This window comes from Pongo abelii, chromosome 1 (genome assembly GCF_028885655.2).
Source record: "Pongo abelii isolate AG06213 chromosome 1, NHGRI_mPonAbe1-v2.0_pri, whole genome shotgun sequence".
Lineage (NCBI taxonomy): Eukaryota > Metazoa > Chordata > Mammalia > Primates > Hominidae > Pongo > Pongo abelii.
The window spans coordinates 223,091,068-223,104,109 of record NC_071985.2 but is presented as its reverse complement, the minus strand read 5'-3'; the positions used below and the strand labels follow the sequence as shown (position 1 = coordinate 223,104,109).

Here is a 13,042-nt window from a genome sequence, read left to right as displayed (position 1 = left end):
TCCCAACTACTCGGGAGGCTGAGGCAGAAGAATGGCGTGAACCCGGGAGGCGGAGCTTGCAGTGAGCCGAGATCGCACCACTGCACTCCAGCCTGGGTGACAGAGTGAGATTCCGTCTCAAAAAAAAAAAAAAAAAAAAAAAAAAAAGCCGGGCATGGTGGCACGCGCCTGTAATTCCAGCCACTCTGGAGGCTGAGGCAGGAGTATCACTTCAACCTGGGAGACGGAGTATGTAGTGAGCCGAGATCATGCCACTGCACTCCAGCCTGGGTAACAGAGCAAGACCTTGTCTCAAAAAAAAACAAAAAACAAAAAAAACCACACAAACAAACAAAAAAACACAAAAACAAACCAAAGGAAGAAACTTTAAAGAAAAGGATTACAAATTTGGTAACTTCTAACTTTTAAAAATGCCTGTACAGTCGTCTCTAAGTTAGGGCCCCCATCGGATACCCAAATCTGCAATACTCAAGTGCCTTATATAAAATAGTGTAGGCTGGGCGTGGTGGCTCATGCCTCTAATCCCAGCACTTTAGGAGGCCAAGGCAGGAGGATAACTTAAGACCAGGCTGGGTGACACAGTGAGACTTTGTCTCTAAAAAAAAAAAAAAAAAAAAAAAAAAACCTACAAAAACATATATATATATATATAATATATATAATGTATATAAAACATATATTATATATAATATATATAAAATATATTATATATTATATATAAAATATATAAAATAGATTATATATAATATATAATATATTATATATATAAAATATATAAAATATATATAATATATAAAAAAATATATATTATATATAATATATATATATGTTTTTTTTGAGACAAGGTCTCGCTCTGTCACCCAGGAAGGAGTGCAGTGGCATGATATGGCTCACTGCAGCCTCATTCGCCTGGGTTCAAATGATCCTTCCGAATAGCTGGACTTACAAGTGTGTACCACCATGCCCGGCTAATTGTTTTGTAGAAATGGGGTCTCACAGGCCAGGTGTGGTGGCTCATACCTGTAATCCCAGCACTTTGGGAGGCCATGGTGGGTGGATCACTTGAGGTCAGGAGTTTGAGACTAGCCTGGACAACATGGTGAAACCCTGTCTCTACTAAGAATACAAAAATTAACCCACATGATGGTACGTGCCTGTAATCCCAGCTACTTGGGAGGCTGAGGCAGGAGAATTGCTTGAACCCAGGGGGCAGAGGTTGCAGTGAGCTGAGATCTTGCCACTGCACTCCAGCCTGGGTGGAAAAAAAAAAAGAGATAGAGTCTCACTATGTTGCCCAGGCTGGTATTGAACTCCTGGGCTCAAGTGATCCTCCTGCTTTGGCCCCCCAAAGTGCTGAGATTACAAGTGTGAGCCACTGCACCCAGCCAAAAACAACTTTTTAATAAAATGGCATAGTATTGTATGTAACCTATGCACAACCTCCCTTATATTTCAAATCATCTTGAGTACATATAATATCTAATACAATGTGAATGTTATACAACGTAAATAGTCACTCTACTATATTTTTTAAAATTTACATTTCTTATTGTTATATATATTTTTTAAAATATTCTATCCACGGTTGGCTGAATCCACAGATGCGGAAGCTATGGATATGGAGGGCTGACTGTGTATCAAAAACCAAACCAAACAAAACAAAAACTCCAAACCAAAGAACACACCATTAGCAAAATTTAAAAACTAAGTTACTAGGAAATTTGTAACATATATAAAAAAGACACCTATCTTTAATTCTTTAATATATAAAGAGCTCTGGAGAAATAGTAAACTACTCATTCTAACTGTGTGGACTTGTCTTGCTCACCCATTTCATTTTTGTTAGAAAAGTCTGGACACGCGCTCTACAGCCAATCACAGCAAAGAAGGGCCACTGTGCGCACATGAACAGATGGGAGGGCCATCCTATTGCGAGTGGGGGTTCCAGGAGAGTGCAGGTCTGCAGGGCCCAGTGGCCTACCTCAGAGCTGGGGCTTTTCAGCCACAGCAGCTTGGCCAGGTCGTCCCCAGCTGTATTATTGACGGCATGCTCAAACACCTCCACCTTCTGCATCAGAGTTAAGTGGTCATAGTCCGGAGCCATCTGCATCAGGACACAACTGTTCAGTAAGAGAGCAGCCTAAGACATGTAGTTTGAGTCCAGGAAGAAACAAGGCTTGGGGTCCAGGCAGAGCTGAGTTCTAATTTCCCCATCATAGCCAAAGGAGAAGGGAAATAAGAACACGGCAAAAGGAGAAACGAAGCGACCACTCTAACCTGATGACCACTGGAACCCCAAGGCATAAGGGAAAAACACGAGACCTCACCTCAGTTATAGGCCTTCTGTGCAGATGAGAGTACTGGAAGTTTCAAGGTTTTGGAAAACAAGCAATTCTCTTTCTTATTACTTACACATCTACTAAACATTATTTCTCCATATGGCCAGTGCTTTGTATACATTAGTAAATATATGGTGCTGAATATTTATCTGTCTAGTCTTCCCTAGGATGGTGAAAACAATTTCTCAGCTTAAGGGTCCTTCAGTTTCTTACAAGGTTATCTGCTTTAGGACATACTTCATTAAACCTTCTTCAAAGCTGATTCTCTCAAAGAGATTTTTCAGTGACAGACATACAGAGAGGAATGAGAAAAGCAGTGCTACAGAGATTCCCTGCCACAGAAGGGGTACTGGCTCTCGTGGCCGCATCACATACCCGCAACATGATGCGATGCTCTATGTTGAGAAGGATCTTCTTCTTCTCCCTGTAGTCCCGGATGAGGGCGTGCAGTGTGTCACAGTGGGGGACCCAGCCAATGAGGCCCGAGTTGGTCGATAAAGGGATGACAGCATATCTCTGGATGCTGGCGCCCACAGAAAAGCAGGGTTAGCGTACCATAAAGAGAGTATACCCTTGAGCAGCTCAGAACACAGGCAGACTATTTTTTTTTTCTTTTTTGAGACAGAGTCTTGCTCTGTTGCCTAGGCTGGAGTGCAGTGGCACAATCTTGGCTCACTGCAACCTCCACCTCCTGGGTTCAAGCGATCCTCCTGCCTAAGCCTCCTGAGTAGCTGGGACTACAGGCGCGTGCCACCATGCCCAGCTAATTTTTTTATTTTTGGTAGAGACGGATTTCACCATGTTGGCCAGGATGGTCTCAATCTCTTGACCTCGTGATCCGCCTGCCTCGGCCTCCCAAAGTGCCAGATTGCAGGCAGGCCTGAGCCACTGCGCCCGGCCCTATTTTTTTTTTTTTTTTTTTTTTTTTTTGAGATGGAGTCTCGTTCTGTTGTCCAGGCTGGAGTGCAGTGGTGCAATCTCAGCTCACTGCAACCTCCGCCTCCTGAGTTCACGCAATTCTCCTGCCTCAGCCTCCCGAGTAGCTGGGATTACAGGTGCACACCACCACACCCAGCTAATTTTTTGTATTTTTAGTAGAGACGGGGTTTCACTATGTTGGCCAGACTGGTCTCGAACTCCTGACCTCGTGATCCACCCTCCTTGGCCTCCCAAAGTGCTGGGATTACAGGCGTGAGCCACCACGCCCAGCGGCCCTGACTATTTTTAATGAGCCCCCGCCGCAGCAGGCTGGTGTGAAGTGTGTGTTGAGGGATGCTTTGTGAAGAATAAGGCATCACAGAAAGACAGTGCACTGATGGTGCAGTGAAAGCAACACGGGTCTCCTCAACCTGCCCAAGAAACTCATGGCTTTGGGGGAACAATCACGTGACTAAAATACCTCTCAAGTGAATTCTCATGGTTTTAACAGGAAGAGGAGTGCCAGAATCCGGACAATGGGAAAGGTTTGGCTTTCATCCCACAAGGGGTCAGACCCATCCCATCTGTAGACTCTCCAGTCTACCTGCCACAAATTGCTCCCTGCTGGATTCTTTGTAGGTTGTTAAAGGCATTTCCCAATGAGAATACCCTAAAAATTCTGGAAGAACTTGGTTATAAATTAAGTTATAAAATTTTATAACTTAATTTTTCATTTTTAAAACATTTTTAAAAAATTATTTACTTTTTGAGACAGGGTCTCGCTCTGTTACCTAGGCTCAAGCACAGTTGCACCATCACAGCTCACTGCAGCCTCGACCTCCTGGGCTCAAGTGATTCTCCTGCCTCAGCCCCCTTGAGTAGCTGGGACTACACTGTACCCAGCTTTTTTTTTTTTTTTTTTTTGTAGAGACAGGGATTACAGGCGTGAGTCACTGTGCCCAGCCTATTTTTATTTTTTGAGAGAAAGGGTCTTGCTCTGCTGCCCAGGCTGGAGTGTAGAGGCACAACCTTGTCTCACTGCAGCCTCAACCAACTGGGCTCAGATGATTCTTCTGCCTCCATCTCCCAAGGAGCTGGGACAACAGGCATGAGCCACCATGCCCAGCTGATTTTTTTATTTTTTGTAGAGACAGGGTCTCACTTTGTTGTCCAGGATGGTCTTGAACTCCTGGTCTCAAGCAATCCTCCTGCTGTAGCCTTCCAAAGTGTCGGGATTACATGTGAGCCACCATGCCTGGCCACTTAATTTTTTTTTCTTACTTATTTATTTTTGAGATGGAGTTTCACTCTTGTTGCCCAGGCTGGAGTACAACGGTGTAATCTTGGCTCACTGCAACCTCCGCCTCCCAAGTTCAAGCAATTCTCATGCCTCAGCCTCCTGAGTAGCTGGGATTACAGGTGGCCGCCACCACGCCCAGCTAATTTTTGTATTTTTAGTAGACACAGGGTTTCACCATGTTGGCCAGGCTGGTCTCGAATTCCTGACCTCAAATGATCCACCCGCCTGGGCCTCCCAAAGTGCTGGGATTACAGGCATAGGCCACCGTGCCCGGTCACCTTTTTAATTTTTTTAAATAAATAGTGGTGGGGTCTCTCTATGTTGTTTAGGCTGGTCTTGAATTCCTGGGCTCAAGTGATCCTCCTATCTCGGCATTATAAAATATTAGGATTATAGGTGTGAGCCACCGTGCCCAGCCTTTTTCTTCTAAAGAGACAGTCTTGCTCTATTACCCAGGCTGGAGGGCAGTGGCACAATCACAGCTCACTGCAGCCTTGAACTCCTAGGCTCAAGCCATCCCCCTGCCTCAACCTCTGGAGTTTCTGGGACTACAGGCATGAGTTACCATGCCTGGCTCCCTAATTTTATAGTTTTTTGTTAAGATATAATACATGACTACATGAGACAAATGTAGGAAAAAACCAGAAGACTTCTCAAATTGTTGCCATTTCAGGGTTTCTGAATACCTGAGGTTTTTCCGAAGAGATGTTGGGTCATTGGCCAGAAGGGTATTAACCAGGCCGAAGAGCTGCATCACACGCTCATCCTGGCGCAGATCTTCATGGCCTTTTAGAAGGAAAACAAACTCATGCCCGTTGCTGCCTGTAAGGAACAGTGGGAGCAGTGAGTGTACATCAGGGGTCCTCAGCTCTTCAGCTGAGAGCACCACTGCATTCAAGAGATCCCACAGACTACATATGCCTTACCTAATCACACGTTCCTCACAAAAAGAAAAAACAATCTTTAGAATTAATGAAAAGAGTGGCTTTGCCTTTTATGGTTCTCAATGACCAATGTTGTTCAAATTAAAACAAAACAAAACCTGTTTTTGAGGACCAGGAATGGTTAGGCACAGAAATGATCATTCCTGTTTTCCGACCCACCCTGTCCTACTCTGTTCTGAGAAGCCTGACTCCTACAGACCGCATTACCTGGGATCCCACTTGGGCGTGGCCAGTGGTGGAAGGGTACTGGCAGGAGGTCAGAGGATGGGTAGAGGGAGAGGTCAGGGTATGTGTCCCCCACCACCAGCCTGGCCCCAGTTCTAGAAGCTGCCACTCTCTCTGGACTGTAGACTCTGCTAGATGGCCTCTCTGGCATGGTGATGGTTCTAGCTGGGCTCCTTGCTCTTCCAGTTCTGGAGTGCGGGGGTGGGTGAGGGCTGAGTAACAATTTCTCACTTGTGCTTGTTCATGAGCGCTCCTTGTTGATTCTCTTAGCTTTGCTTATACCTCTGGAAACAATTCCTTTCTTAAACTCTCTTTAATTAAACACCCCAAGAACCAGCCTGACCCACATTTTGGTATCAGAAGACAACAGCTCATGCAGAGATAATCACCTGTGGACCATGATTAATTGGTGTTGGTGAATAATCACTGCATTTAAGAAACATTGAGCATTATTAAGAGCGAGAGGCGAGGCTGGGCGCGGTGGCTCACATCTGTAATCCTAACATTTTGGGAAGCCAAGCTGGGCGGATCACCTCAGGTCAAGAGTTTGAGACCAGCCTGGCCAATGTGGTGAAATCTCATCTCTACTAAAAATATAAAAATTAGCTGACAAAAATATAAATTAGCTGATAAAAAATATAAAAATTACAGGCGTGCACCTGTAATCTCAGCTATTAGGGAGGCTGAGGCACGAGAATCGCTTGAACTCAGAAGTGGGGTTGCAGTGAGCCGAGAGCACACCACCTCACTCCAGCCTGGGCAACAGAGTGAGACTCTGTCTTGGGGGAAAAAAAAAAAGAGCAAGAGGCAGCTGGGCGTGGTGGCTCACACCTGTAATCCCAGCACTTTGGAAGGCCAAGACAGGCGGATCGCTTGAGGTCAGAGTTCGAGACTAGCCTGGCCAACATGGTGAAACCCCAACTCTACTAAAAATACAAAAATTAGCCAGGTGTGGTGGTGCGTGCCTGTAATCCCAGCTACTCGGGAGGCTGAGACAGGAGAATCGCTTGAACCTGGGAGGTGGAGGTTGCAGTGAGCCAAGATTGTGCCATTATACTCCAGCCTGGGCAACAAGAGCAAAACTCCGTCTCAAAAAAAAAAAAAAAAAAAAAAAATAGCGAGAGGCCTCAAAGTGCCACCACAGCACTCAGGCCTCCCTAAAACATCCCCCATAAGTAACACTCTACCCCAAGGGAAATTCCAGAGGCCACTTGCTTAACAAATCTCACTGTGAGAATCCACTCGTTCATTTTACACAATCATTTACCATAGAGACTATGATGGTTAAAAAAAAAAAAAAAAATTCAAGAGCCAGAAGCCCCTGTTTCAGAGGAGCTAGCACCTTCCCTGCTTGCACCCAGCTGCCTCCTTCCTGGCCTCATACACCTGCCTTCCACTGTTACTTCTCTGCCTTGCATGCCTCTGTCGTTCCCTTTGTGTGTGATCATGCTTCACATAAGCCCAACTACATGAATGAAGCAAGTCCTGAGGACATAATGAGAAATTTGCTTGTCCTCTATTTTCCTCTCAATGAGCATGGGAGAGATGTAGCTATGATAGGTGAGTAGTGGGAATGGCAAGCAGTAATTTCAGAAGACGGAAGCGGTCTCAGCCAGGGTAGGAGGGAGAAGCGGGTAACAGAAGTGCACAATGGTCCTTACCCATAAGTGTCAATTTCCGGGGCCTCTGCTTAGATGTGATGACTTGCAAAGACGGTGCTATGGACTGAATGCGAATGATTGGCTGGTTGGGGTCATATGTTCCTGGCACAGCCAATTCAAGGTCCCGGCACATCAGAAGTTTTGGGGAAACATATTGCAGCTCTAAGGATGTGAGCTGTGAATAATTACCAAAGGATTTAGTGTTCTGCCTCCAGGGAGGAATTTAAACGCAATTTAAGTATTTTTCAGTGGATTGCTAATAACAATTACTTGTCCCAAAGCAGAAGTAAAACCAGATGCTTTGGAATGAGTGTTAGAACATTCATAGACAGTAAAACAGAAAGGACTATAATGACAGTTAACCCTGCCAGGAGCCTGAAGATCCTACCTGAGGCAGCTGCTTTGAGATTCGTCGGAACACATGATAATAGAGGTCCCAGGCTTGGGTGAGGTCCTTGACATTCCCTGATTTCATGTACTTCCTGCACCACTCTTGGGCCTCCATTAAATCTCGACCATAGGCCTGAGAGAGAAAGCAGGCACGTTTTCAAGTGATCAAAGTCTCAACCAAGCCAGGAGGCAAAATCCCCAGGCTGACTGCAGACACTCCTCAGGAGCCCGCTGTGGCCTGAAAACACTGACAGGGGCTGGAAGCAAGAGCAGAGGTGCAGGCCTCCAACCCTGGAGCTCCCAAACCAGCAGCATGGCTTATGGGGAAGGAAGGGTGAGAGGAGAGATGAGATGACCTCTTGAGAAATCTTGGGCTTTTCCAGTTAAAATTCAGAAGGGTCCCTGTAACTCATTTCCCATGTTTTATGCTGTGTGACCTCCATCAGAGCTCGTTTTATTAAAGTCAGTGGAAAGGCTAGAGGAAAAGAAATCTGACAAAGGCCTTGGGTCATGTCCTTTCATTTCGTAAAAACTTTTCTCATTTCATTTTTTTTAGTGGCAGAATATTTCTAAAGGGTTATGTCCTTTCGTGTTTTTTACCCCATACCTGATTAAAGGATGTTTCCTTCAGAGTCTGGGGACCCCGTTCCATCATAGCATGCAAGGGCTCCAGCACCTCAAACATGCCTTTCACGTTCCTTTCCCCAAAGTACAAACGAGACGCCTCCTCCAGGCCTTCGTGCCACATCTCATGCCAGAGGATGGCCACTCGGATCAGCTCCTCGCTCACCTGAAGCCAAGAGAAGAAGGAGAGAAGCACCAAGAATCAGCTAACCTCAGAAAGGTCTGTTTTGGAGACACAGGAGGTACTACTTCCAGCAGTCAGAGGAAGTGCATAGCACCAATGCGAGGAAGAAAAACAATCCCACTCGCGCCCACCAGCTAAGTGACCAGGGTCTATGGAACCCCACAGTGGCTCTGACCCACCATCATGGCCTGCTGGACCAGGGTGTTGCTGTGCTCACACATGTTCTTCAGAATCTTGTTGGCTGCATTGTGCCGGGCTGTCGTGGTAGACTTAGAAGCCACTGTCAGGGGGTAGATGAGGGCCTGAGGGAAAGACAGAAGAAATATCTATAAAGGAAATGTGGGTTGGGGAAGAGCTGGTGTGAATTTTAAGGAGAATGACAAAACAAGTGGTGAGTGTGACATTAACATCTGCTTGAGACTACCACGAAGGGGCTAACTCAGTCTTGGGGGGAACGCTTTCTTTTTAGCAAGGCTCCCAGGCCCTCTGGGATGGCTGGCTGGACAGACCCTCCCAGGCCAGGATGGAACACATGGCTTCCAGTTCCTGCACTTGTGTCTCCAGGGCAGCTTTTGGAAAGGCTGACCACCAAGCCAGTGGTTAGATGAGAAACTGCCCAGGGTCTCCACGTACCTGGGGGTGGTACCGACCAATGTCTGTGAGAAGCTGGTGAATGAGACGTCCCACCAAGGGTCTGGGCGTATCAATTCTTGCAATGAGCTGAGGTATAACCTGGTATTCAAAAAGACACAGTATGTAGCATATGAGACTTGAAACAGCTAGTTATTCTTCTAGGCAAAGATCAATTCTTTTAACTTGTTTTGGTTGATGCTCTGAAATGGTTCATTTCCTTCCCTTTAGTTTCTAAAAGAAAATAAAGAAAATATGGACACTTGACACTGGGACCGAGCCCTACTTCCTTAGCACTGTATTAACACACGCTGCCTTGCGACACTGAACAGAGCATGCTTGTAAGAGGAGACACACAGAAGACAGACTTGGAGACACCTTCACCGGTAACCAAGTGTTCTCACCTGTAGCCAGGTATCAATCTGGATGGCTTTCACCCCCTCCACTAAGGCCTCGTTGACATCTGGCCAGTGACCATAATCAAACCATAAGGTGAGAACTCTGAAAAAGAAATGAGAAAGTCACAGAAAATTTAGTTTCCCAGTTTTTGCCTGCCTGTTTTTCATCTTTAAGGCTCCTGAGAAGAGAGCTGGCAGGGACTCCAACCAGTGACTCTCAAATGTGTTTGGCCTCCCATGGGAGCAGGTGTCTGTGACGGGTGGCAGTGCTCTTGACTGAACACCACAAGAATCACCCTGAGCAAATGAGCATTTCATCCCAGGTCACCGAGGGGTCACCATGGCATGTATGCAGACATCAAACAGATGAGCCAGGATAATCTTTAGAGAGCCACAAGTCTGCACATGTAAGAGTCGCTGTACGGCAGAGGCAACAGGGACACCTGGCTCTTAGCTGGCTGGAGATCCTCAAATGAAGGAGGACGTGGACCTTGTCACCTTTACCCTCTGGGTTAACTGATTGAGTCATTTGTTTAGACCTCTCCAAGTTGCTGAGGGATTTTAGAAATACTGTGACTTCAACAGGCAACAGGTGGTCAGAAAAAAGAAATATTGTGATTAACAGATGGGTTAATAATCCCTACATAATAAACCACACATGGAGAGTTCTCGCTCCACTTCTCCTCCTCACTCTCTATAGGTTTCACCCACACAGGTGGGGCCCAGTCAGCTGTTACTCCTTAAACTGCAGTGCAGAAAAAAGGCACACACATCGATCTTGGGTGTCCTGATCAGGGTCAGGAAGGGAAAGAGGACTTTACGTGTGACTTCTAGGTCTTGCCATTAACATGGCCTGCCAGAGTTGCATCTTTCCCTTCTCTGATACCTGAGTGTATCCTGGAGGTTGTTGCCTCGTGACAAGGAGATGGAACGGAAGAAGCCCTGGACAGCAGGCACCGTATACATCAGGAGGGTTTTGGACAGATCCTGTTGGAACACACATATGTTAGCGACACTCTTGCCTCAGCTTTCTCATCTGTAAAATGGGCATAAGAGCATACTAATTGTACCTACTTCAAAGGGTGGTTATAACAATTAAATCGGTTAATGCATGAAAAATCTTTAATCATTACCTGGCACATAGCAAAGACTCAATAAATGGCAACTGTATCATAACTGTTATTATCTTGGGCTGACGGTGGCTTCCTGAACAGGATGGAGGGAGGAGGTGGGGCTGAGGCTCTGAACACCCTGATCTCTGGGCCTGCCAGCTGCCCTGGTGCATTCTGAACTGACAGCCCAAGGGGAAGGGGAAGAAGTGGAAGTGGAGAGAAAAAGGCAGAGGATGGACCTCCCAAGCCCCATCCTCAGAGTGGACCCGCAGCTGTGTACAGCCGCCCACACACAGGTGCAGCACGTAGAGAATGAGCTCATCCACAGGGAAGCTTGACAAGGAGCTTGCTCTTCAGCACAGGGGCTGCGTCAGCTCCCCAAATGCAAATATTCACACACAAAGCCCTGTCTCAGGCAGTGCTGGATGGTAGATAGGCAGTATTTTCCAGCTCCACCTGGCACTTCAGATACAGCCTCAGGTTCCTTTTAAGCTTAACAACGATTCCATTTCTCAGAGAGCCTGGCACCTTGGTTGGTTGTTAATAAGGAAGAAGGGAAGGGTACCTCAGTGACCTTCTTCTGCAGCGGTGATGGGGTGGGGCTGTTTTCGGTGCTCTCGGCCTCGCTCTCACTGTTGCTGCCCTCGGTGCTGGCGGTGGTGGTGGCAGTGGCGGCTGTGGTAGCGGCAGTGGTGGCGTTGGTGATGTTGGCCCCGCTGGCATGACGCAGTTTCTTCTTCTCGTCGCGGGCTTGGTTCTGATGTTTGTAATGTAGCACAGCTTCGAAGTTCATCACTGCCCACGCATGCCAGGCCTGGTTGGGGAGAAAGGCAAGGACAGACACCAGAGCTGTGACCAACAGCAGGGCTCAGAGGAGCACAAGGTCGATGCTGAGGAATAGCTGCTCCTGCCTCTTCTCTGTGTTCATAAAGCAAACACTTCAAGGAGACACTCAGAAATGGCTGTTTTACTAAATTCATCATGATCCACTCACTTTGTGGAGCACTAACTATATAATGTACTATGTGTGCACTGCAAGAAGGGCACAGCAAGAGGAGCAGGAGAGAGCTCTTGCCTCAAGGGATCTCCTGGCCTCCTAGGGGAGCTCATGCACAAACCTGAAGACCTAGGTACTCTGCAAGGCACAATGGGAGTAGCAAGGACAGGGATTTGAAAAGCTTTGTCAAGAAGAGGGATTTGGGGTAGGTCTGGAAGAGAGCTACAGAAGGGCAAGGAGGGAAACAAGAGGGCAGCGGTGGGGACTACTTGGCAAGGGGGAAGAATAAGGCCAGAGATGCGCAGATTGGTTCACGGGAAACAAGCCCATGGATGTGACTGCGCAGGGGATACACGCAGGCGAGGAGTGAGAGCGAAGCCAGCAAGGCACGCCTGGAGCAGGCACGGGGCTGGCACTTTCACCCAGAAAGCAGAGCTGCACTGGGTATTAAGTGTACATTTAGGGGAAAGCAGAAGTGGCAAGCAGCAGTCATCACAATATTTCAAGGGAGCAAAGTCTTGACAGGTCACCAGATAGTGGACAAAGGAAGACATGAAGAGCATAGGAGCATGACAGAGAAAGAATCTCACCCATCTGCCTGGTCCCAACACCTAGCCCATGGCCTGACAGAGAACCAGTGCTCAATGCTTGAAGGAAGAACCGCTGGTGCTTATTTGGATAAAGGAATACTACTCTCTCTCTGGGGGTTCTGAGCGGCAATGACTCTATAGCGTACCACTGCTTGGTTTAGCAAGAGTGAGGCAGAGTTTGCTTCCAGGCTGGTAACTTTGCAGTGATAGTAGGACACTACGTGACCCATTAATAGCAGAACTTTCTGAATAATCGGGAAATTCGTTTGTATGCCTTGCCAAAAACCTTGAACACAGGTGTGTCCGTTTTCTCATCTAAGCAGAATAGATTGATCACAACTAACCTTTACTTGATGAGTAAGAATTCTACAATGACCCAGGTTTCAGTTTTCCCATACCTTCATTTATTCACTGAATATCCCTTGTATATCTGCTATGTGCCTGGCAATGACCTGGGGTCAAGGTGAACAAGACAAACAGTCCTGGCATGCACACAGGGCCATGACATTGATGGTAGAACACATCATAAAACCAAAGGGACCCACATTAGGAAAAGCTTTTAAAAACTAAAACTAAAGTTCCTGAAACCAGCTTTTTTCTTGTGATTTGCTTACTTCCTAAAAGCTAAATGAATGAAAGTAACTCTGGTTAGAATACAACTCTGATTAACAAGCTTCCAGTTAATAGTGTTTACCGGATGTATTTTCCAGCTTTGGACATGCAAGCTGTC

At 46.6% G+C, this 13,042-nt stretch overlaps 1 protein-coding gene across 2 annotated transcripts in view; it reads right to left on the bottom strand.

The window, feature by feature from the left end:
• MTOR (mechanistic target of rapamycin kinase) overlaps window positions 1-13,042 on the bottom strand; it is a 156,527-nt gene that overhangs the window by 13,281 nt on the left and 130,204 nt on the right. For both annotated transcript variants that reach the window (XM_024253096.2, XM_024253104.2), the window contains exons 39-49: window positions 11,291-11,539; window positions 10,500-10,600; window positions 9,620-9,716; window positions 9,219-9,317; window positions 8,765-8,887; window positions 8,385-8,567; window positions 7,776-7,910; window positions 7,388-7,562; window positions 5,244-5,379; window positions 2,715-2,862; window positions 1,982-2,104 (exon numbers count right to left, since the gene is read on the bottom strand). In XM_024253096.2, coding sequence (XP_024108864.1) covers window positions 1,982-2,104; window positions 2,715-2,862; window positions 5,244-5,379; window positions 7,388-7,562; window positions 7,776-7,910; window positions 8,385-8,567; window positions 8,765-8,887; window positions 9,219-9,317; window positions 9,620-9,716; window positions 10,500-10,600; window positions 11,291-11,539 — 1,569 coding nt within the window. The remainder of the gene's footprint in view (window positions 1-1,981; window positions 2,105-2,714; window positions 2,863-5,243; window positions 5,380-7,387; window positions 7,563-7,775; window positions 7,911-8,384; window positions 8,568-8,764; window positions 8,888-9,218; window positions 9,318-9,619; window positions 9,717-10,499; window positions 10,601-11,290; window positions 11,540-13,042) is intronic.